The 26,731-nt window shown below is 35.9% G+C and overlaps 1 protein-coding gene across 27 annotated transcripts in view; it reads right to left on the bottom strand.

Moving 5' to 3' along the window:
- GPHN (gephyrin) overlaps positions 1-26,731 on the bottom strand; it is a 271,188-nt gene that overhangs the window by 82,353 nt on the left and 162,104 nt on the right. For 15 of the 27 annotated variants that reach the window (XM_071427065.1, XM_071427069.1, XM_071427068.1 and 12 more), the window contains 5 exons: positions 21,257-21,351; positions 18,980-19,046; positions 14,646-14,918; positions 13,258-13,365; positions 8,154-8,288 (listed from right to left, as the gene is read on the bottom strand). In XM_071427065.1, the coding sequence (XP_071283166.1) occupies positions 8,154-8,288; positions 13,258-13,365; positions 14,646-14,918; positions 18,980-19,046; positions 21,257-21,351 (678 nt within the window). The remainder of the gene's footprint in view (positions 1-8,153; positions 8,289-13,257; positions 13,366-14,645; positions 14,919-18,979; positions 19,047-21,256; positions 21,352-26,731) is intronic. The other 12 variants (XM_071427072.1, XM_071427089.1, XM_071427085.1 and 9 more) reach the window with 1 other exon arrangement.

Raw genomic sequence — 26,731 nt, 5'->3', positions numbered from 1 at the left:
CAACTAATAATCAGGCTCCTGTGATTGTCATGGGGCTCACTTGCCTGACTGTGTATTAGTCTAGTGCTCCTTAGTGGCTGTTTTTTGGTTTTGCTGCTTGCTGTAGTGCTGTGTAGCCTCAAACCAGCTCTGCCCCAGCCAAAACCAGCACATGTGCATGAAATGCAGATGATGATGATGATGCAAAACTGTAGAAGGATGATACAATATCAAACTGTGACATGCTTGCTTCAATAGCAAGGTAATATAGACCAGCATAAGAACCCTCCTTGAATGTCTAACAGGTATATTAAGGGTGGCAGACAAAAGGAAGGACACGTATGGATGGGGAAGCACCAGAAAGCATAGTGGAGGGAACATAAAAATGTTGATGGCATGCAGATTGGTAGTTCATTTAGTTCACAGCACTTCATGTAGCTTCTGGGGATACCCAAGCAGTAAAATCAGACAACCTAAAATAATTTACAGACCAAAACAGAGTCGAGCTGTTAAGATGAAATCAGAATGATAAAGAGCACATTTACATAAGGAGAACACAGTACAGCAAGAAAATCTTACATATTCAAGAGGTGGAACCAGATGGAGAGACAAATATCCCCTTTACTGTTAGGTTCTAAAGAGTATAAAAGATGCATCCAACACTGACTTAAAGGATACTGGCATAAGAAGGATGCTAGAGAAGTTGTAGAGAAGGTCATAGCTGATGCTCCACATCCTCTCCATAATTTCAAGCTATCCTGAACAGACCAGCTGGGTACACACATATGGATTCTGGACAGACTACTGAATGCATGTATCTTTGTGCCTTTGAATACATAGATATGAAAGGGTGAATTAAACCCTTTTTGTTCTAAAATAGCATCACCTATCTCTCCTATAACATCTGGCACTGAACTTTGCTATACCATCATTAAATTGTTTAATAAAAAAGGACCAAGAAAATTGCTGCTTATCCTTACAGGTACATTTTTAAAACTTCTGATCATTTCATCAGAAAAGAACACAGCAATAAATGATGTGGATTATTTATTATGTCAAGAGTCAGTGAAGAAACAGAAGCTGAGCTGTTACTTAAATGAGATTAATGTATGAATGGGCCAAGACACTAAAGAAGAGGAACAAAAGAAAACCAAATTCCTACAGACGTAAGACTATATGAAAATTCAGCCTATAGGATGCACAGTTTTCTTGTTGAAACCATTTTTCATGAAGAAACAAGATTTAGTCAGTTGACATATGTAATAGGAACTAAGAGCCCAAAAGAAAAAAGACTGAATGGAAAAGGAAAGCCAATATTTTTCTGATGCCATCTTCAGCAAGACATAAAAATGATTATCAGGTGCCAAAAAACTTAATAAGCATCAGTGACAAAACCAGAACTAGATATACTGAAAATGTAGCCTGAAAACAATTCTGTAGAGGTGCATTCACAGTAATTTCTAACTGAAGATGCTGGATAAAATCAAATGTAACAACATAGCTGTTGGTCAAAGAAACCCAAACTGTTAAACAAACCCTAAAATCCTCATCTTGTTTTACGTCAGAATTCAAACCAGAGATTTGTTTTGGATAGGAACTGAAAAGATCTCAGTAAGGCTTCTAATGTGAGAAGAATGCACATCTTCTCCCTATCTTAAAGAAATGACAAATTGAAGTTACCAGAACTTGAAAATAACACTTGGCCTTGGAAGACAGAATAGTAAGAAATGAAAACTCTTGCTCCCAAAGTTAATTGAAAAGAACATTTTAAGGAGGAACTGACAATCTGATGCAGTGCTAGCATACAGAGACTAGAATTCATGCAATGCATATGTGAGCCAGGATATACTGAAAGATTGTTCTCTTCTGAAGGAATACATGTACAGAATAGTTACAATTTGAGAAGAAAAAGTATTTCTAGGGAAAGACTGAGTAACCTTTTCTGACATGTTTGAAATTTTTCACTGGACTCAGGAAAAGAATGAAATTCTGTAGCTTAATAAACATGAACTAGTAATTAAGACATACAAATGTAGAGAAATTTTGCACATTAGAGCTTCTTTATATGATTCAATCTATAACAGGACTGAAAAGTAGCTGATTCTGTGACTGCAGGAATTGTTCTGGATGTTCTGGATCTGAAGCTAAGTCCCAGCTACTCTAAAATAAACAGTTCTTCAACATGACTACAGGAAGAGAACTATATTTTGGTGGTGCTATACTATTTAATACTGACTCCAGGTATGAATAAATAAAGTACTACTTGAAGCACACATATTCAATAAAGAAAGCTAAGACAAATAGGTAATTCTACTGAAAGCCAATGCTCAGCCTGCAGTTTACCCCAGTCTGTCTTCTCCAGAGTTGACTTGTTGATGAGTCTATTTTGGTACTAATAAAAATGCCCAAAAGAAGTTTTTGCCCTGAAGTTTTTGACCTTCCTATGAAAGTGTATCTTCCATTTTTGAAAGGATTTTAGTAACTATGATGTATTTGAGGGATTTTTAATATCCTAAGCAACCAGGTTGCTTCTTCCTTAGTTAAAATGTCTCACTCTTGAAGCTGCAGCATGCTGTTAACTACCAGGGTTTGTAACCAAAATGTAAACTAAAAATAAGACATGCTAGGTCTGCATTATCCACGTGTTTTGCCAAGACTATACACTTTAAACAATGAGGGTAAAAGGTAATGAATATATGAAAATATTTTGGTATCTTAATTAGTAATTATCTGAAAACCACTGCTGCATTGTGCTGAGAAGAACCCAGGAGGATACAGTAGATTGATGTACCTTAGGAACCAGGATTCATCCTAAGGCAACTAGGGCCACTTTCTACTCAAATACACATTATAATATCATCTCTTTTTACTAAACATGATTTTCTGTAATCCTGGAATGTACATTGAAAAAAACGAAGAGGAAATTAAACCTAGCAATAACAATGAAAACATTGGAAATTTTAGCAGGAACAAGTATCTAACTACATCTGTGTGTATTTTTAAAAGAAAAAGCAAGAAACCCTAACAGTGCTTGGAGTGTGATCTCACCTATGTAGATCATCCTAACAATTTGAAACATTCTTTGCACTTTTCTGTGCTCTTCAACCTAATCACAGCTAAACAGCCATGCCAAAGCACTTCCTACTTACTCAAACAAGTTCCTAGGAAGAATAAACTTCAGCTATGCAAACTTCAAAAATAAAAACAAAAGAAAATTGGAAATTTAGCATATGCATTCAAACTTTAAAAATACATTCACATACTTGCCATATTTCACTTTGATGACCACCTTAAGGAGAAAGAGTAAGTTTCAAGAAGAAAAAAATATTATGCACTCAAATGAACACCAAATATCTACACTGTGGATACCAATAGAGCTTACTAAAACACACCTTCACCAGCATCTTATTAATAGCTAAGAATTTCTGGTAAGGAACCTGATTTTTCTTTTACTGATAAATATTGAACATAACTACTGAAAAATTTCTAACAAAAAAAATTGACAAAAACTTCTTGCCAACTCCACCTGCTCCATTCTGCTAACGTGCTTACTTCACATAGCAATTCTATATTGAAAAAATAATAGACTGAAAACATAAATATTAATTAGATTTATCATTAATTTGTAACTCATTTGATTGTGTGGATGTCAATGTACACATTTCACATTAAAGTGGTGGATCATGACAGATAATTTTTTGTTAGTAAGCATAAGAAATTACTGAAATCAGGTTTTTTTTTTTTGTCACAGAAACAACTTTCATCAGCATTTTTTTCCCCAAAAATGTTTTAAGTATTTTCCTAGGCTATTTAATTTCAGAAATTCTCTGCAACTGGAATATTTATATTTACATAAATTACATGTGTTATTCTTTCTACATTGGGAATATTAGGTCTTTAGATGAATATCTACTTATGAATGATAAAGACAACAGCTTTTCATAGGAGACAGAGTAACAGAAAGTGACCAACTAGCAGAATTAAATGTACCATTACAAAGAAGGTGTTAATGGATGGAGCAGTGGATAGGTGAGATGACTGTTTTGCTAGACTTGAAAAAATTCTGAAAAGTAGCCTTGCTTTCTCTTTTTAGCTGTAAAATAGAGCCTATAGACTTTTATTACACAGGAACCAAAAGTTATCTATTTCAACTACAAAAAGGATCTAACTTACTACTGAGGGTTTTGTCTGGTTCAGTGTAACTAAACAATGGATAGCTAGGGAAGGGAGAGAAAACAAGCAAGTAAAGTAGAGAGAGACTTTCTCTTAAGCAAAATGTAAGGAGTGAAGGGAATGAAGCAGCAAGATGGAAAAAACCCCACACTCTCATCTTAGAAGTACTATAACAAGTTCCTTAGGATCATTTATGATCAAAGATAACACTGGAAGAAACTTTGCACATTGAAGTGAAAGAACTGAACATCAGTGAGACTGATGATCTTGCAAAGTGAAATACTTTGAACATCTCTTGTCACTGAAATGAATTCCTGGTGATAATTAAAACCTGTCCTTGGTCTGCTAAATCTACTTCCTTTGACTTTGACATGCAACATTGCCAAAAATTAAGTACTGATTACATCATATATGTATGGGAGAAGCGAAGACTTCAACTTGAAAACTGCAATTTTCTTTTATGCTCATATGAACCCCTTAGGAGTAGAACAAAATTCAAAGTTTGAAATAATGACTCAGTCATTTATTCTGGATATATTCTTTTGAGTTGTCTGAGTTTATAGATCAAAGGTTTTATACTGTAAGCTTAAAAAAACCCCAAGAATCAACAGTAATGCAAACACTAAAAAAATTCTCCGTATTTCTAAAAGTATTTTACCCTAGGTACCCCTACTGCTTTGTGTCTGAAAAGAACATTGCATTTTACTTAATGAAAATGCCAACCCCAAATGCAGACAAAAACATAGTGAGATCTTACAATCTGAGCAGCTTCTGGAATGACACGAAAAACTTGTAAACCACACTGTGTCATCCTAAGCTTCTGTGAGTATTCAGCAAATTTATCTAATCATGTTAAGAAAGCTGTGTAACTTTTAAACAATCAAAACTATATTGGACAAGATAAAAATATGGCACAATCACTATAAACTTTATGGCTGAATGATTGAAAAGGGAGGACTGTTAGTGCAGTTTTCCTCTGAGTAAAACTTGATTGCCACTATATGTGAATCCACCTACTACAAATATGGTTTAAATGCTCTTTGTGCAGTGGTCGATGTTCTTGGAAACTCAAATACAATTATAGAGAACAAGAAAGGTGTTCTACAGAGATTTATTAAAAGCTAACAAAAGCTGGTTTGCTTAGTCTTGGGGATGTACCTAATCACTGACATAGAGTAGTCCCAATGGCAATTTGTCTTAAAAAGTTCCTACCTACCAAGAAATATGACTTCTTTTAACAGGAAATTACATTTATGAAAACTGATTGAAATATCCAGGTTCCAACTCAATATTTATCATTCAGTACTTTGTTTGAAACAGAGATTTTCAGAAAACATGGATGATAAGTTGTAAACAGTAAAGCAAATTTGCAATTAAATGTTGTATTTTGTCTACATGATCTGGTTGTATACATAAACAGCATTAGGTTTTCCAAAATATGATAATGAAAATGTGCATTAGTAATCAGGAGCATTAGTAACCTGTTCTCCCATACCTTTTCTCCAATATGCTCATGCATTAGTAACCTGCTACTTACATTCATTTAACAGAGGTGCTCCCGTCATTGCAGAAGCTTGATTTTTTTTTTTTTTCCTGAGACACACAGAGCTTTGTGTTATTCAGCAAATTCAGTAAGAGAGATGTAAGGGTTCATGTACACTTAGGACAAAAAAATGCAACAAGAAAACGGTACAACAAAATAAACTGGAATATGCAGTTGACAAAGAAATATAGTGCCACGTGCTCTGTGGCTAGACCAAAAATAAGCATAATCAAAGAAATAATTTTTTTCCCCTGCCACTTCCTTTTCTTTGCTTCATGTCATATATCCATGTTTTGGAGCCCTGAAATGAGTTCCTAAACCAGCAAATGAGCATATTGAAAAGATACACACAGATTAAAGAAACAAAATAAATAACCTCAGAACATCACCTGGATGCTGAATTCTATTTATTTTTATTCTCATTACTGTGTGGGGAAGAGGCCAGTATAAATTTAATTCATATTGCATTACTAGAAAGCCAGGATCCAAAAGGAAAAACAGAGCAACTGAAGACATTTAGACACATTGATAATCTTGAAGAATCTGAATGAACCACATTTCTTGATGAATTCAGATGATGTTTGGAAACTTGGGGATACTGTAAATGACTGAACAAAAATATAATGAGGAGTTTCTTTGTTTTTTGAAAGTAATATATAAAATGAACCAAGAACTGTCTAAGTGGTAAAGAAGCTTATGTGCAAAATCCAACCTCTAAGTAATAGGAACAGATGCCATCTCCTGTCAAGTTTATTTTCCAGTATGTCTTTTTAAATTTTTCCCTATATCGGCTTGTAACAAACTACCATCAAGTATACCACAGAAAATCTCATCTAACTGGCTGTTGCATGGCAATTCCTGTTATAAAAGTGGTGTGGTCTCACACATTTTGAACAAAACCTGATTTTGCAGTCATATGTGAAAAGCAGGTCTCAACATGAAATACCAAAGCATGATCTAATTATGAAATGAGCTCACCTCCACTAATTGCCCAAACACAGTTTCAGATTTTCAATCTGTTTCAAACTTCTAGTACATTCCTTCTATAACCTCTGAATCTATCAAGAGAGTTTAGAGGACTACATTCTGCTTCATAGCAGATAGACTTTTCTCCTTCCCATTGCGACAAACTTCCTGAAAATATATAGGTATCACCTAGAGCTACTTTCAGCAGAGCTGTCTCTTACTTACGCCTGTTACTTGGTCACCTTTGGTTTCCTTTGGACAATTTTGTTTTATCAACGGGCATAAGGCTCAGTGCAGTTTCTCTGTTTTGTCTTGCTCTTCTGCTCTGAGCATTGTAATGTAAAAAGTTCCATGTTTTTATTTTTAAGCTATCAGACAAGATACAATTTTTTAGGAAAAAAGTGAAGGAGATGCTTACAGATAGAATTCGCTGAACAATCTGTAAGAAAAGCAGACTATATAATGGAGCTCAAGTTTGCTGTCCATCAGAATAATTTTGATTCTATTACAGTGAAGGTAAGTAGTGCATAAAACAATCCCATAGGTTAAACCAAAATATTTCTATGGGTGGTCGCCCATAAATCTTGTTTGCTGACAGAAAAGAATGAGACAGTAGGAGAGAAGAACTAGCAGATGCTGGTAATCATTTTAGCAAGCAGAATAATCTTCAAGGATCATGAGTTAGATAAGGAAGAATGTTATTATTTGCCATCTGCTACTGGTTTATTATTATGTCAGCATCTGGTGCCACAGAAAGATCTCTGTGATGTGAACACACAAAGCAAATTTAGACAGTTTTCTTCTGCTGAAAGGAATTCTGCTGAAGGTAAACATTACAGGCCTTGCCACTGGTCAATTTGCTTAGCTTTTGATGTATGCTATTTAAAGCCTGATAAAAAGTAAACATATAGAGTTCACCTCAGTGATTAAATAGTATAGTCTAATCACTAAGAACTGAATAATAATCCCACAAGGTTGGCATTAAAACTTTCTTTCTATTAAATTTTGTCTGGTTTTTGTTTCCAAATGTCAGGCAGCAAATATCTAAGTTTGAGCAAAGCCGGTTGGTTTGAAAGTCTTAAACTGAACAATAATAAAGTGGGGCACAGATCTGCCCCAGCCCAGGCTAGAAGTTTGCACATATTTTTTTTATAAAATACTGTTTGCTTAATGTTGTTACTCAGTGGCAGGACTATCTATGTTCCTGGGGATACTGAAGGACACTAAATACATTCAAGGTGCTAACATTTCATATTCATGACAGGTATTGCAAGAGATAACATGAAACTTCAGTAACCATAAGGTGTTGGTGGACCCACAGGTTAAACTGTGCACCAGTACATGTGGAAGGAGCTACACTGTCCTGCATTTATCTGTTATATAGAATGACACAACCCTTGCATGCGAACCAACCTTGTTCAGCAGAGGCAAGACATGAATCTGATAGATTACAGGGCTGAGCATGGAGCTTGCAAGGCATAAATGTACTTACTTTTGGTGTTGGGCAGGATGCAGTGGAGAGGCGAGAGGTGGCTTGGGCACGAGGAGATTCTGAAGGAGTAGTACTGAGGGAGGCTGTATCACGTGGGAGAACCTGAACACCACGAGAGATGATGGAATCTGGAATCTTAAAAAGAAGAGAGATGGAATTAATAGCAAAAAATATTCTGTATGTGAAACTTAAAACCCTACCTCAAAAACACAGGAATACCCCACTCCTCAGTTTGTACACCTCCTCATACTCAGTGCTTGGCAGAGAGTATGGCATACTCTCCTAACTTCAGTAACAAATGCCTAAGAAATATATAAGGTCACATTCTAATTGAAGTAGCACAGAACATACTAGTTGTTCTGAAAAAACTATGAATCAAACATACTACAACAAGAAAGAATAAGAAAATAATGGTTTCCTCTTAAATCTTTGTTTCAAACTCAACAATGATTTCTACCATGGCATGAAGGGAGGTAGACTTTCCATTCACTAACTAGGGGGAAATACTCTGAAAAGAAAACCATTTGCTAGAAATTTACTGAAGCCCTCTAAAGAAATGTCATGCAATGAGAAAACTTCTCACAAGAAATGTCATGCATTGAGTAAATACTCTTTATTCCATGAAGACTTTATTTCAGCTACAAAAATTCTAAATGTAAGGCTTGTGCTGCAAAAGCTACAGGAGTGAGTGAAGGCAAAAGCATTAGAAACCACTATCCAAAGCCAACACCTGGTTTAAAATACACTCTGTGGGGAAAAATAAAAATTCAGTCTTTTTTTACTTTCCACAAAATATATTCGAGTACCAGTTAGGGAAGCATATCCCTCCTGATGAACAACTGGCAAACTGGTAACAATGGACGAGGAAAAGGCTGGGGAAATCAACAACTTTTTGCCTCAGTCTTCACTGGCAACCTCTTCTCCCATACTTTTTGAATGGATGGACCTTAAGCCAGAGGGACGATTAAGCCCCACACTAAGGGATGATCAGGTTCATGACCACCTGAGGAACATGAACATACACGAGTCTGTGGGACCTGATTACATGAATCCCAGAGTCTTGAGGGAATTGGCTGATGTAGTTGAGAAACAACTGTCCATGGCATTAGAAAAGTCATGACAGTAGGATGAAGTCCCAGGTGACTGGAAATAGGGAACATTGCATCCATCTTTAAAAAGGGTAGAAAGGAGGAACTACTGACCTGTCAGCCTCAGCTCTGTGCCTGGGAAGATCACAGAACAGATCCTCCTACAAGCCCTGATAAGGCATGTGGAGGACAGGGAGGTGATTTGAAGCAGTCAGCGTGACTTCACTGAGGGAAAATCCTGGGAAAATTCTATCACAGCTAACCAGAAAATATAGACATTCAGATCTTTGAAGGAATATATATACACATGCATATTTTAAGATCTTTCCCCTCATTAAGAATTTCTTCATTCAGCCTGATGTTCATGTTCTAAGAGGAGCATCAGAAGAACCCTTGTGTCTGGGGAAAGTGTCAGGAGCAGACAATAAAAGGAAGCAAGAAAGGAAGATCCAGTGACAAGCCAAACCATGAATGTTGGGAATTTCCAGGCAGGATTTTTTTAATAAATGGAGATGTTGTTACCCAGTCTGCATCTAGGCACTTTGAGCATTCTTGCCTACTAAGACTTTAGGGCAGATAGAAGCCACTGGTAAGTATGGCTTCCAGGAACAAGCCTGAATCCTAGCTTAAATAGGTTAATTTACATGTAACATGTAGCTGTTACATTTTTAAGAACATTAAGAGAGCTTCGTTGCTTGTCTCAGTATAGTTAAAATGACCAATCCTTATACTTGTGTCATTAAATACGTCACTTCCCACTTCCTTGACTTCCTTGGTTCCCCTCCACAAATAATGACTATGTCTAACTTGGCAACCTTGACCTAGAAACACTGTGTTACACCTAGGAGATCTTATTTCACCATATACCACCCTCCTCCTGTTAAGAGTTTCTTTTGTTTCTAACTTGTTTATAAGTTGTGTGAAACCAGATTTTGTTCTCAGAGTGCCACAAACTGCCTCCTTTCTGCTCTGCCATGTTTCTAGACTTTTTTTTTGCCAGTCAGTTTCTATCAGCTCTCCTCAGAGGATCTTTCAAGGCTAATACCTGATGCTACAATGTCCACTGTAAAATTCTGAAGTCAGCAGAGTTTCTTCTCACTGTGGACAGCTATGCTGGGGATATCTTCTTCTTCAGAAACAGAGTCTAACTGGCCTCTACATGGAGTATTCTGACTTGCAAATCACATCTCAGAGATGTATCTTAGAGGTAAACTGAATCAATAATATTCCAAATGCTCAAATGCTTTGTAATAGAAGCATGATTTCCCTTCTGTTTACTTTTTCTCCTGAAATCCCATCTTAAATTCATTAAAGCCCAAAACCGGCTGACAGTCCCCAAGTTTTATATTGGCATAGATACTCCCTACAACTTTCAATGCTTCTTTTTAATTTCTCTGGCTAAGGAAAATACAGCAAAAAATATACTTTCAAAGGTCATAAAATAAAAAAAGACAAAATGAAAGAAAGAATAGCTTCAAGTCTTCAAATAAGGTAAATAAGGTACCTTTTTACTACCTTCCTTTGATAAAAAGCTGCATGCATCTTGATATGATTGTGTACAGGTCCATTACCCCTTTTATGTACTCCTAGACCCCACAACATGAATAACAATATTGCTTTTGGAAATGATATCATGATTCACTTCTCCCTAGGTTTACTCTGGGTAATCTAGAGTACCAGATACTTCATACCGGATACTCATACCCTTCAGGCAAGAAACATTTTTATTTCCCATCATATTGAGCAATCATTGCTTCCACAATTTTATCTGATATCACCTTTTTGTAATAAAAACCTCCCTCTGCGATAAAGTGACTGATACAATCCCAGTTTCCCCTGAACTGCATGTGTAGTATTAATTTTTGCCTGTGAGAAAATTTAAATTTAAGTAAAATTTCAGCCATGATATTAATCAGAAAAGAAGCTGAAGATAAAGGGAAAAGATGATCACAGGCACTTAATTTCAGTAAGAATTATTTCCAAATCACTACCTTTACATAAAGTGTAATTATCAGAAAATAATTTATATATAAACCTATCTAGATTGTAGAGAAAAATTTCTCACTGAGAGCATAAAGTTAGGTCACAGTTACAAATTTTGCTCTTTTTTTAATATGAAAGTGGAATGGGCTGTATTGCTAGATAAATTAGCACTAATATTTTCTTTGAATCACTACAACCTGCTGAATTTTGTGAATCTACTAGAATGTCTATTCCATTAACAGAAACATATAAAAAAATAATGTGACATGGGGAATTTCTCATTTTTCTCACCTACATTTAGAGAGTTTTTGAATTTTAATATTAAAAAATTAAATTTAGGCAATACAATCCTCTAATCAAGCCAGCTTCTTGTTAACTCTGTTAAAGAGTTAATAAACCCATGAGAAATTTCTGTGTGTCCTGGTGCACAGAAACCTGGAATAAAGAAGGGCAGGAACATTACTGTATTTTGGATAGATTGTTCTTTTAACTTTCACTAAGGCACACTGAGGATTTATGATTTGTCTCCCTAATATTTTTATTAATTTTTCATTTTCAAATAAATTGAATACAGAGCAGAGATCTCAAAACTTTAAATGGAGTACAATGAAATTCTTAATTCTTAGTGAAAATTGTTTCTGTTTGTACTAGCTGGAGTGGAAAACCTGTTGCAACATACTGACAAAGACAGAAAGAAAGAGAAACGGATGAAAGTGATGGAGAAAGATATTTACCATATCCATCAGTCATGGCTTCTACAATTTTTATCTGACCTGGCCTTTCTCTGGTGTACTTTTATTTTGGTTTAAATATTTCTGTTTTCATATCAGAGAACTTTGACAAGATCATTGATAAGAAAAAGGAAAATATATGAGTTCTTTGTTCTCTTTTACTCAGAACTGAAACAAATATTGACAATGATGATGAAGTAAGAAAACACTCTGTAGATGGCAATTATTATGACTTTTGTACAAGAGAAAAAAATGCCTTAAAAACATACAAAAAGGGCAGCTTAAAAACCCCAATAACCTGTCAAAAAACTAACCACTTTCTGCTTTGAATTTGAAGATCTGATTTTGATTATATAACGCATAAAACAATAGCTCAAGAGTCATCTGCAAAAGAACACAGAAACATGTATGACAGTTTAACAGTGTTCTTCCTAGAGGCTAAACTAACTGTTCTACTGGTACTGAGGAATTTGGTGCAAATTCTAATTTAGTGACTTCAACTCAAAAAAAACCCCACCAAAAAACAACAACAAAAAAACCACCCAACCATGTATATGTACTATATAGCTTTATCATCAGGTGTGTGAACTTTAAAGTTTTCACATTTCCTAAGTGACTTTTCAAGAGACACAGAATCATGTTTTAAATACAGAGGCATTAGGCTATTTGATTGATGGTTTAAATTACTATTTGCCTAAGGGAACAGATCCTTTATTACCTTTCATTGGAATAGTTTTCTACTATTCACCAAAACCCAGTAATTTATAACAAGTCCATTGCTTCCTGACTCCCAGAGTCTTCTGTTTTTGAGAAATTCTACTTCTACACAAGAAGCAAAAATGAGGCAGAAACTGCAAGTCATGAAAGCAAACTATGAACACCCAGTGCAAATGCTGTGTTATGTTAAGAAAAAAACTGAGAGAAAAGCAGCAAAACAAGACAAAGAGGAAAAAGGTATCATTTCATAGCTCTAAAGCAGTAATTTTAGGAGATTATTTTAATTATATTGAATTATTGAGTATATTAGATGATAAAACCAGTGACTAATGAGAAACATAGGCTTTATAGCAATTATTATATCTCAGCAGATAAATGATTCAAAGTGACAACACACATGACCTTTACCTTGTTTAGCCTTTTATCTTAAACAGATATTTTCTGTAACATGGGCTCTCAAAGACAGCACTGATGTGTCTTTGTTAGAAGAAATAAACAGCTTTGTCTGTGCATACATAGACTAGGAGGCAGGCAGAGCATTTCTGGTTAGTGTTAGTGCAAAAGCCTCTTGGAGGTGTCTCTTACCAGTTCTCCTGCACTGCCTGCTGTGTGATGGCAATAACTGATGACACCAGGGATGGGCTGTTGACCTTTAGCCATGATAACAGCTGGACTGGTATAGGATGGATGCTTCTAATGCACAACACATAACAGCCATGAATAGAGTGACAGGAAAACATGAAACTGTACAAGCAAATGACCAAAAATGAATGAGGTGAAAACAACTGTGATACCAAAATGCCAAGCTCATATGAACACAGCCAGTTGAAATCTCAGGTTATTTCCTGCCTTTAAAAATGGCACATATTATCTTTGCCTGCATCAAAAGAAATTAAACAATTTAAAATTTGCATAATAAAAACTGATACTTGCAAATGATAATTACCTTAATTCATCCCTGCAAAGACATATGTAATCAGGATTTTCTGTATATTGGGAGATGATCTCCAGCTGCAGCTGTCTTAGAAATGTCAAGATGTCTCAGACCTGAATTCACATTTCTGGAGTTAGAATGTTGCTGCTTTGGTTTAGAAATTGTTTAATATAATTTTGAGTTACTTAGATTTTCAATTCTCATAATAGGAATTAAAACCACAACTTTTGGAGTAGATATGGAATAACGCAGTTTGGAAAAAACTGTTTCCAAACACACAGGGATACATTATCTTTCCGTTCAAAAACTGAATCCATAAAACTGAGGTAAATATTTATATATTGTTTCAAATAGTACAAAAATTCTTGGGAAGATATTTAAAATTTGAATTCAAATTATTTACAAATTATTCACAAATTTCAAATTATTTATTTTTTCTTCTTTTGAAGTTTCCGATTTATTCTTTTAGTTTGAGTTATGCTGATCTATGATTACTGGTTAAAGCAAGGCTATAAAGACCTTATGATATTTAGTTTGTTGGCAGAATTTCACATCTTTTATGCAGACATGCACATTGGAATACAGTAATCAGGATCGTTTCCTACTTAAATTGTTACCTGTCTGTCATACTTTTACCAGTTTTCAGAAACTAAAATTTTAATTTCAAATTAGATACTATGGCTTGCAAAGTTTTGTCGTGATTCCTTAACATGCCGCCTACTGGACTTTGCATGTTCAGGCGTGTGAATACTTCGAATTATAAAAAGCCACTAAAACCAGTCTGTCACATCAGAATGGTATCATAAAACATATGTTAACACCAAGATAATAAATGATATTTCTCCCACTGGAATTTGAAATCACCTACCAAAACAGAATTAATATATTTTTATGAAGCTCTACTTCTACAAAATGTACCTGAAATAAATCTGTTTGAGACGAAGACATCAATGTCGAGTCATAACATGCAAATGAACATTGGTGGGAAGTGCCTGAGACAGAAACTGAAGGGTCTCTTAAGGAAAGAAGCCAGACTCACCTTAGCTGCAATGGCTGCTGCTGTTATATGTGAAGAAGAACTGTCCTCTGTTGAGGCAACTCCGCTATCCTTCTTCTCTTCCTCCTCTTCCTCACACTGCACTCCTTTGTCTTCTGTCTGTTTGTGAGGGCTGGTGGTTGGAGGAGGAGAAAGAGGAGGTGGTGGTGAAGGTAGATCTTCAAGCTCATCGTGTACCTCCTTTACTTTTACAATGGCATCCCGCAAAAGATCAATGGCGTGAGGTAGGGCTGGCAGTATAAACTGAAAGCATTCCTGTGCGGAATGAAAAGAGAAACCGCTATGAAAAGCTACCTGCACTTGCAAACAGGAGTTTACTCTTTCAATATATTTGGGATTTAAACACATCTTTTCATGTGATCAGAAATAAAACCTACCATGTCCTTATGCAACTGCTCTTAAAAGATAAATGAACTCAGAAACAGATCTGGCGACTATTCTATAAATTTTCGCTTTTTTTCATGCAAATACAGTAAATTGCACGACAGGGCTATTGCAATGAGCTAATACTGAAAACAAGAGTTACATTTCTGTGAATATGTAATACAGAAAACAGTTCACAGCAACTGGCAGAATGCTACAAAAATACAGAAGAAAACATTAACTATATCCCTGCAGGGATATTAGCTTCAAATCCTTCCTATTATGCTCCCTCGCAATTAGAGAACAATTCATAAGGGTTTTCATAATTATACTTTTATATAATTATATCCTTTTTTATTCATGGACCTATTTTACATACTGGAAGAATGACAAACTACACTGATGTCATTGTAATGCCATGTAACTAAAAAAAACAAAAATTCATAAACAAGCTATTTTTTAAACCTCTCCTCATTCTATAATCTTACAAACAATTAGAACATTTATTTTATATGGCTGGAGAAAGCAAAACTGCAGATGCTGTGCAATTGCTCTTGCTCCATAATGGGCATACATATAAGTACCATGTACAGCTACCTGTGCTGCTAAAATACCCTGGTGCTTCATCAGATCAAAGCAGAAGCTCAGGATGGAATGTGCTGCAGCTGCCTGCTCTGATCAGGGTCAGGATGAAACTCAGGCTTCCTAAGGCTTATTCAGTAAAGTCTTGAAAAACAATCCAACAACAGAGACTCCACAACCCTTGTTGACAACATGCTTTAATGCTTAATTACCCTCAAAGTGTTTGGGGGTTTTTTCAGTTTTGTTTTGGTTTTCCATTTCTTTTCTTTGTCATCTGGAAGCTACCTCATTCATTTTGTGACTATTGTCCCTCATTCCTCTGCCAGGCACCGCAAGAAAGTTTTCTTATGTCATTTGAGGAGACTGCATACACACATTTAAATATTGGAAAATGATAGCAGGGTCACAAGAAATAATTGCCATGGCAATGCAGTCAGGAACACACAGGTTGACAGAGAAAGCTGGCAGTACTCCTTTTGTTGCCCTTCAGTTTTGTTTCAGGCATAGGAAAATTTTAAAATATGTATTCTGATATTTTAGATTATCCAGAAAATAAGTAATAATAATAAGTTCATAAATTGATAATGAAATAAATGTTTTCAATAAATAAAAATAATAATGTAAACAAAATAACAAGCAAAGAATCCATCAGAAATTACTGGAGTTTAGATATCCCACTTTGTTAGTAAAACATGACTCACAAGCATTGCAAAGCTTCTAAGTAAGAGCACATCTTTCAGTTGCTTCTTTACGAGGAATGAATGACAAGTCAGACTACCTCATAGATTTATAAATTCTTTAAACATTCAAGTTGGTAGTGCAAACAGCTGGAGTAAACCAGATGAGTACAAATGCTGTATATAATGAATGTATATTAAAACATATTTGTAAAGATAATAAAGATGATGACTTATAATGTAACTGCAAACTGCAGTTATTGCGCCTTTACAGTATTAATTTTAAAATGGTTTAAAATAATGAAGCATACAACCATCATTACTTTAGCAAAGAAGCAGATCTCAAGTAAGTGAGAATAAAGAACAACTATTTCTGACCTGACCAATAACTGTAATAATTGACTACTCAGAGAAGCACATTCCCCACTCCAGCAGTGAAATAAAGCCTTGCTGGCTTCAGTGTTAATGCCCAGATTCCCAGTAAGTCCTCCAAAAGCTCATGTTACATATGAAACTCATTGTTTTAGGCAACTGTTATTACAATTATAAAATGTCAAAGACTTAATAAACATCTGGTCATTTCACACTTTTCCCTCTTCCATAACATTAACTATATTTTGCAAGACTAAAAACAAGCAAAAAAAAACCCCACAAAAATGGAAGATTTTTGCAGATCTGGATTCAATGGTACATGCCACACAGATGTTCTCCGGTGAAACCTGCATGTTTGGCATGCAGTTCATTTTTAAGGTGAAGCATTTACACTGCTGTTATTTTCCATCAATATTTTATTAAAGAAATATGTATACTGCTGCAAATGCATAGCTTTATATAAGCTTCTCATATGATCGTATTTATACAATGGAAAGGAAATTAGCAAGTGGTAAAAGAGAAAAATGAGGGAAATTCCTGGTGAAAATCTGTCCTTTTTGGTTCTTGAGATTCAGCCTTTTATGGGGCAATTTTCTCCACTCTTCATCTTAAAAGTCTTTGCTGAAATCTGAGACTTTAAAGAAGTCTCATACTAAAAGAAATCTCATACTAAAACGACAGGACAGATCATCATCATGACAGGAACAAATAAAAATCAGTTTATTAGAAGCTTGCTTGTATGATGCAATCATAGGACTTTTTTCCAGCAGAATTACCTTTTTTATTACTTAACCCTATATCAAACTACTCTTAAAATACTTATGAATGTTTTTTTCATTTCTTTTCTTCATTCACTTTCTGCAATTTACCTATCTTTAAAGTCTGATTACCTCAGGACAATGACAATTGCTTCTGTGGGTTAGGAGTGCTCCTGAACAAAATAAAAACTATTAGAGATTGTAGGCTATTTCACCTCTCTCCTAATTCAGCAAAAGAAGTATTTACTTGTGAAATAACCTTCTTACTGGTACATCACTTCTTTAAAATGGGGGGCCATTGCTATGTTAAATACATGTACATACATATGATTTCTCATGTGTAACTGGCAGAATTTCAGGAAGGTATACTCCCATCTCATCATCCTCCAATGCATCTTGTGTCTTTTGAAGGCTTTTAAATTTCCTTTAAGTCACAGTCTCACTAGATTTCCAGAAATGCTGTAAGGAATGGTAGAATCATAGGAGGGCTCACACTGAGTCCTTGAACTGAAACACATTGACAGTGCATCTGAAAACCTATGGTGGCTGCTTAAGACCATACTATTCAAAACATCTCCTCTTCAACTTCCAGGTGACAGCCCATATAAATGTTGTTTTTGTATCTCCAAAAAGAAGTCTGAGAAACTGGGACTTCAGGGTTATGCTAAACACATCAGTACTGTCTGCTCCGTGCCTGGGTACTACAGGTTCATCAGACATGTACCAGGAACACATTTCTTAGAGGCCAGAGGTAAAGACATTTATTAACAAGGCCAGATGTAGTCTGAGTCTGGAAGAAATAGATTCTTGTGACTGATGGGGGACCTTCCTCAGCAGTCTTGTATCAGGTTGTAAAGATCACTATTCAGCTTAGCAGTATTTCTGTGGAGAAGATTGTTTTTCTAGCAGCCAACTACAAAGAAATTAGTGAAAGATCTAGTTTTACTAACACACACAAATCCCTGCTGGAGTTTAATTCTCTTCCTCTCAGCTATAGAGTCAGACAGAAAGCATGGATAAAGACAAAAATTCTAACTTCTCCATCCAAACAGAGCAAAATGCAGGAAGAAAACAAACTTTATAAAGGGGGAAAAGTCTGATATACCCATATAGAGAAGATTAAAAAACATTCTCAAACATTATTTCCCTTTCTTCCCTCTTGCTGATCAAAACCACAAATGCTCCAGTAAGTTCTACCATATACTATGCATTCCTCTTCTGTCTAAAAGAGAATGATTTCTTGGAAGCTGGAGACAACCCAGAGACAAGGTACAGCTAATTAGAGAAGAAAGGGAAAGTGTAAGAGATCATCAGACTCTTCACTGCCTGCTCAAGTGAGTGTTCTCTTGCACTACATGTAAAGTTGTCCTGGTCACACAGCACCTTCAATCACATTGGAGTGGGATGGTCCTTGGCTAAGAGTGATGGTATGGTAACTTTACATGAACATGCATTTCAATTCACTTTTGTGAAATTTGTTATAGCGGACACTTTCTACCATTTGAAACAAGGAGAAGTGCTCATGATAGTTCCTTCCTTGCAGATCAGTAAAAATGTTTCTTACCTGTGACCCTTTCTTGCTACCTGGAAGATTAATTATGAGAGTTTTCCCTCTGATTCCACACACAGGCCTGAAATGAAAGAAACACAGACTGAAATTCTTGCATGCAACTATCTCCACTATCAAAACAAAAAGGAAAGCATTTAAGATAAATTCTATGATTTATCAGATTTTGTAAACTTAATTTCCAATATATTTGTTGATTATGTTCTCATGAAAGAACTTTGGAGAAGCTGAGGTGAAAAAGCATAAAACAAGATTGACAGGTTCTAACCTTAATTTGATATATAAACACTGGCTAGATTTCCATCTTTTTGAGATCTGTGTAGCTCCCTTAATTCTACTGTTTACTTGTGCCAATACATTATTAGATATAGTCCCTATTTGGTCATACACATGGTTCCTTTGCAGTGTAATTGACTGTGTCAAACATTATGTCCCTGGCCAGGTAAAAATACTAATGCCTGTTGCATTAATTCAAATAGGTTCTTTCTATTTAAAGATTAAACATAAGAAAAGCAGAGAAGGAAGTTACTCTCAGGTGAAAATTGTATTTATGCAATTCATATATAATTCTTCCTAATAGTTTCCCCTCTCCCTCAAGAAAAGACAAAACTAACCATCAAAGACAGAAGCTTCTATTTTTTTTTTCCTTTGGTCTTTTAGAAATCCCTTTGGTATTGATTTAAGGCTGAATACTCAAGTGCTGAATGTTTTCTGTTGGCTAGAGTTTGACTGTTCCACATTTTAGCTAAATATTAAAAAAAAAACCGAAACAAAATCACAGAATTTTGTGTTGAGTTTGTAAAGAGTGGCTTACAAAAGCCAAGGTGAAAATCCCAGGGCTGGGATAGAAGTATAAGAAAAATGCAAAAGGACAAAACTAAACCATGAATATATGGAAGTTACAGTTTAGAGAAACTATAGGACATTCTCTTTATTGAATTAAAACCTGAACTATAAGTGAAGACGGAACAGAAATGAAAATAATTTCCAGGTATGGCATTAGCAAAAATTTTGAGCCAAAGGACATGGCACGTTGGGTAGCCAAGTTCCCTGGATTTTTTCTTATACAAATAATTTTCAGTGATTAATGTATTTATTGGTTGCATGGCGTTGTTTAGCAGGGTAACAAGTATTTCCATGACAGCTGGCACAATGCTCACAAGTAAATAGCACAGAGATCATCTCTGTGCCACTGTATGAACTTTTGATATCACACTCAAGCCAGCCTGAAGTGTTGTTTTCAAATGGCAGTTTGAGTATTGCCTGACTCCCAGCCTCTCTTTTCTCATATTGCCTTCTTTCACACTATGTATCCCCAGTTTAGAAAGAATTCCAGCTGAGGAATCTCTACTGCAGCAGAGACCAGCCTGAATTAAAGAAATGTGTTCATTTACTTCTGTTGCAGTAGTCAAGTTTACAGAGTACAAACTCAATCCAGCAAATCCCATACGTGGGTTACAGTTTATGGCAGACTTAAAACAAAGGAAATAAGGACTGTCCACAGAGGGATAAAAATGGAATAGTGGAATTGTGTTTGGCAGACAGCTCCTTTAGTAGTCATCTTCTTGGCTCTCCTACTCTGCTTTAAATATTTTTTTGAGCGATATAAGCTAAATGTCCAGTACAACCAACCAATAATCAAAAAAGGAGTAAACCAGCAGCCCAAAACTCAAATTTCAGCTGCCAATAATCAGACCTAGTGGCTCAAGAGAGAAATGGAGCTGTCAAAAATTCTCAAGAGAGTGTGCAAAAGTAAAAGTGCTTAGGAACTGCATCGCTGGCAAAAGTATCACGTGTGCTTTCAAGAAAACCACACAGATTGTGCATGCATTGCAGGGACTTTGAGAGATAAATTAACAGTATTCCTCCAGAGCTAGGGTAGTACAAATCATTTGTCTTTACCAAAGGGATTTTTTTTTGCCAAAAAAATGCATTTTAATACTTGATGAACAACACACACAGAAAAATTCTTCACTCACCTCAAAATACAACAGTTCTAAAATGAAAAGGCAGCTATTTAAGAGTGTGCATCAATATTACAAATTACCCGGCACATAAAATACAGGAGGATACAGTCTCTAATACAGACAACAAAGGGAATTTAATGAGACAGTGCAATTACCATTATTTGAATTTGGCCCCTTCTCTGAAATTAAGACTTCTGGTCTTGATAAAAATGATAGTGTTCAATGATTTGTGCTCAGTCATTGGATAACAATAAGCAATTCTGTGGAAAGAGTTCACCTCCTCATATTTTGAAGGAAGCAGCCTTACCTAGAGAGCATGCCCAGAGGTGTAACATTAAGTGATCCCATCAGCATTGCCAGGGCCATCCCCGGGGCTTCTCGCTCTATTACTTCTTTAGTGGCCTGCAATCAAAGATTAAATAGCAAACTGAGTGAACACGTGGAAGGATAAGGCAAAAATGAAAAACCAGCTAAAAATTAAGTAGGAACATCTCATTTTTTTCTGCCAAGAAATGCTGTTGCTAAATTCTCAACTGAAACATTCTATAGAGTTTTCTTTTGGTTGTGTAAAAGCAAGGAGTTGGGATGAAGGACTGTTAGCAGCACTGTGAAGATTCCTACAGAAAGTTATGAAAAGTCAGGACCCTATAAATATAAAAAGTGTTAATCAACACCACAGAAATAACAACAGCCTCCAACAAAAAGGAAAGACTTTGAGAATAAGCAAAGAATGTAACTGCCTTCTCTTCCTCATCAATCTTGTGCATTTTCCTGTTGAGATTTTCCCAGGCATGAGAAGGATGAATCAGTCTGCACAGAAGATACAAAAAAAAATTTGCAAAGGGAAGCCCATGTAGCAGGCAGGCAGGAAAATAGTCAAATGGTAATGATAATGGCCAGAGGCTGAGGCCTTCCCTTTTGATCATGTCAGCAAAACAGCAGCTCCAAACAGGCTGGTGGCTTTTACTCATAAGCAGTCCATACACAGTGAGCATTGGAAAGTCTGGAAGCAGTCTGAAAATTCTTGTCTTTTTATCCTTTTCCCAAACAGGGAATCAGATGTAAAATCATGCATAACCTTCTGTCCTTACTTCCTAACAGAAATTTTCTCAAATACACAATATGTCCAGTCTCCCAACATCTAACTTAGGACACAACATCTTAAAGACAGGTTACAGCCCTATCCCTCTCTTCATTTCCCCCACAGTAGCTGCTGTTCAGTGGATCACATTGCTTCACGCTCTGAAACAAGATTCTAACTTATTCAGCACAACTAAATCGATAGCAATAGTGATAAAACTGTGAAATCCATGGTAGAACACACAGCCAAACTACAATGCTTTAATGGTACAACTATCAAAACAGAAACAGAAAAGAACATCTTAAGTATAAGGACACCCTGAATAAGCTGAATTTTCTTTGCAGTTTGATATAGAAAAAACCAAGGCAAATTATTTTGTGGGAAAGATTCAATTATAAATCACATACTTGTACTTTTGTAAGCTCTGAGTTTCCAAATAGAAAACTAAAGCACTAGAGAAAGAAAATGACAGAATTAACCCAACAGCATCCCTTAAAGAAGGATGCTTACACGTAAGGGTTCTTACATGAAACAATAAATGAAACAGAAAAAATAAATCCATCAAGAGTACAGACATTCAAATGGCCATATTCTCAGACACAACCACTAGCTTTTGACATTTTAAAGGAATATCAGAATATTAATTAATTAGAAATTAATATCAGTATTAGAAGACATCACACAGTGCTACCATGTAAACCTTTGAGTGCTCTATTAATAAACAAACTTGTGTGCTCAGCTATGGGAAGCTGGAACTTTGGTTTCTAAAAACCAAGCAATTATAATTTAGTAGCTGACACCACAGTCTCCTGTATTTCAAGCATTCCATGTTGGTTTTTGGATCTGCCATCCTCTATGCAGAAACAGAAAAGTCATATAAATACAACTCAGTGACTTTACACAGGGAAAATAAGAAGAAGTGAGCTTGGAATGATGTAGACAAAAATAAAACTCCTCCATGGAGAGAGATTACCTTAAGATACCCTAAGATTTCATACCTGCTGAGGTATGAAATCATCAATTACAATAACAATTCTTAAGACATCCATAGACCTAATGATTTTTATAATATAGAAGATAAAGGCATTGCAATGGTGAAGAGACACTTTGCTGACCATGAAAAAGGTTAGTGAAACATGGAATTCTCTGAGTGTGCATACATAGCAAGTCTGTATCTATGCCTTTTCATTTCAGTTAATACCATGCTTCAAAGCTATTCAAAACTGTTTTTAAATATAAAGTGCATTTTGAGATTTATTTTCTGCCCTTGAGCACAGCAACACTTTGAAGATATCATTAGTTAAAATTCTAAGCAGGCTTCAAAGGTAGTACAAGATGCAAGACAGTCCATGAACAATGATCCTGCAGCTCAGGGATTCCTTCAATGAAATTCAAGTCCATTCTCCAACTTCATAAGAAAAATGACCTTCACAAAATGTCACTGCTAGCAGGCAATGTGATTATTAAAAATGTATAGACTAAGCAACAAAATCTGAAAGGGCATGAAGTCCAAGCAGCAGTACGATCCTCAACACAAGTTTCTATAAATAGTTGTTTCAAAATATATATGCTTATGTTTATTACTGCAGATGGACCTCCACAAACAAGGAAATGTTTCCTGTTTTCATGTTTACAGGCTGACTGGACTGGATGGATGTAACCAAAAAAAGCTGCTGCTAAGTAAACCACTGTCACAGTGACATCTGCTCTTGAAATTAGGCACTGTATAGTCCACTTCTGGGATGTCCTTAAATAACATGACTTAACATGTGCCCTGAACAGGAGCTGAAATCACCATCACACTGAGAAGCAGACTCTAAATTTGCTGTATGTATATGAATGAAATCTGCAATGCTGCAATCTCTTATAACTTTTTATTTCACCTAACAAGGTACCAAAGTCCCAGTGGCCAGGTTTTCTCATACTTTTTTCAGTATTTTTTGCTTGAAGGAAGGGTGGAAGAGAGATGTCAAATCTAGATTTTCATCTGTGTCCAGTTCAGGAGTTAACTGCTGGGTACCAACACCTGCCTCCACGGAAACTATTAAGGAATTAGTGACTCAGCACCATCACATTTTACCAGTACTGTAGCAAGGCTGAATTAAGGCTGTTCAATCTTGTTTCATGGGCAATTTTTTTGTTGGTGGTCTCACCATCAGTCAGCTGTTGCACGCTGCAGGGGGCCATAGTGTTGGCACAGGATGAATCACAAATCAAGGCTGTTGCCCTCAGCTCTCTTACAACAGCAGTGATGACACTGTTGGGCAGATGCAGGAAAAAATGATGTTTCGTTCAGAGCTGTCACACTGATGTCTTAATCAGGACTGAAGCTTTACATTGATTCTTGGACCTGAGGCTGGTGACTCAGGTAGGTGGAAAATACTGGAGCAAAACTGCATAAAACACTAAAATGATACCAAAAAGCGTCCTCAGTTTCTGATGGACAAGATGATAGTGCAAAGAAAACAGGTCCACATAGGAGGGAGGTGGAAGAGAGGGGTTCCACAGAAACAAAAGTACTTGAAAGTAAAAGCCAGAGCTCAGGAAAAAGACAAATGCAGAAAGTCCAGCTTGGAGGTTGCAAAGAAAGGCAAGGTTTGTAGTTTAGATAGGACAAGGGAATGTGGGAAGAAGGAATCTAAAGTAGAAAGGCAGAATTGCAGGAAATCCAAGCAGTAGGATTCTCAGAAGGGGAGATATGAGAATAATGTGAAGGCAAGTGAATGAAGTGAATGGGATGGAGAACAGCAAGGAGGTTAGAAACTGAAGATTTTTAAGTTTCCTTCAAACCCAAACCATTCTATGGTTCTACAAAGAAAGACTGCCCAAGGCAGCTTTGACAGAAAATAGATGAGGGAGAAACTCAGGAGAAGCAAAATGGGAAGACAAGACATGACAGAAGTGTCAGGACGTGGGGGAGCCACAGAGAGAGACAATGGGATTGAAATAAAATGCTAGTTTCCACTCCAAAAAGGAGAAGTAGGGACAAACAATTTAATTATTTAGGATTTACTAAGAACATCTATGAGAGCAGTACTTCTTATATTTCATTGCTATATGAATAAATGCAATTGATTTTAAAGCACATATTTGATTGTTTACAAAGTGCCTTTTTATTGGAGTTAGGGCATTATGTTCCCAAACCAACTGGTATATTTTTAGATATCTTTGACGTAGTTGCGGTTGCTTAACAGATGGCTCACTGCCAATTGGTTTCACAGAGTTCTCTGCTGCTTCACTGCCTTTCTTTACCTCCACACAAATTGTTAGTTCAGCTTCTAACCTGTGGAAACATTCCCAGGCAGTTATTGGAGGATATACCTAATGCAGACTGATTTAATTAAAAGACCTAGGACTACTCTTCTGGAAATGTTCAGAAACTCATCTTTGTCTTTCAGGTATTAAGCATAGCAAAAGTTGACCTCAATAGTAAGCAATTATCTGAGACATTTCATATACACTTCAGCTGGTTTTAGGCAGTAATATAGTTTTACTTCTTCAACTAAAATGCAAATATGAGACTTAGAAATCATAATAAATTCAATTAAATTAAGATGACAGAAACTGCCTCTTGGAAAATATTATTTCTGTTGAACAAGTTAAAATCTATGACTCTGAATAGTATATAATAGAGCTATAAATGAAAATTAATGGACAAATTTGCAGATAACTTATATTTAACAGACTACAGCATTAGCATCAATAGGATTTAATTACCTATTTGAGCTTTCCACTGAAAGCTGAAATCTTGGAAGGGCTTTAGCAAAGAAATACCTATATAACCTCTGCAACAGAGCTCACAGACCACAGAAGAGCAAAGAAAAACTAGAGAGATAGATCAGTCAAATATGCAACAAAAGGGTCGGTCACGTCTGTGTGCACTTTAGGAATAAAAATTGCATCTCTTAGCCTGGAGATAAGATACCTTCTTCAAAGTTATTCAGAATTCCTCTGCTGGAGACAACACAGGTACCAGTAATTTTTATTCACAAATCAGCTATTTCAGCTTATTTTCTACTTTCCTAGTCTTATTTGGCAGGAAGAAAACAGAGCTTACATGGAGCTAGATTGATCAGAGCTTCTCACCAGAAAACTACTAATCTATTTCTTCTCCATGAACAATAAGAAATACAGGTTTCAGCAGTTGGTTTCTTTCAATACATTGGAAAGTTTTTTGGATAAGGATTTTAACTCATCTCAGTTTGACCATTATGCTGTCTTTCCTTGAATTCTTCCTGTTCCTTGCCACCAATAACATGTATGGTGATTTTCAGTATCTTTTTTTTATGGATAAGGCATGATAGGATTCGCAGTCTTTGATGTTTTCCAAAATTAAATTTCTTTGGCCAATTGCTCAGTTATCTTGACAAACGGATGAAACTGATCACAAATGCTAGTGCTGAAAAACAACCAAAATCAAGTAGGTTTATAAAAATATAATGCTAAAGAGTAAGGCTAAAGTGGTTGCTGTGTTTGGGCTCACAGGATGACTGGTCACCACCACTAGGAAGACATGGGGCCAGTGCTGACCCTGATGCATGTGTTTGTTCCTCCTCATGCAGTGAGCCATGCCAGCTTTGCCAATTTTTACTTTACTATGAGTTTAAGAAACTCATACTGAGACTGGTAAGTCCTTGTTGGGAATTTTTGATGTTAAATGCAGCTATGTCTACACACATGTGTCTATAGACACATACTAAG

This window comes from Agelaius tricolor, unplaced genomic scaffold, assembly GCF_023055355.1.
Source record: "Agelaius tricolor isolate 1412-34295 unplaced genomic scaffold, bAgeTri1.0.p SCAF_5, whole genome shotgun sequence".
In the NCBI taxonomy this organism is placed as follows: domain Eukaryota; kingdom Metazoa; phylum Chordata; class Aves; order Passeriformes; family Icteridae; genus Agelaius; species Agelaius tricolor.
This window is presented reverse-complemented; position numbering and strand designations above follow the sequence as displayed.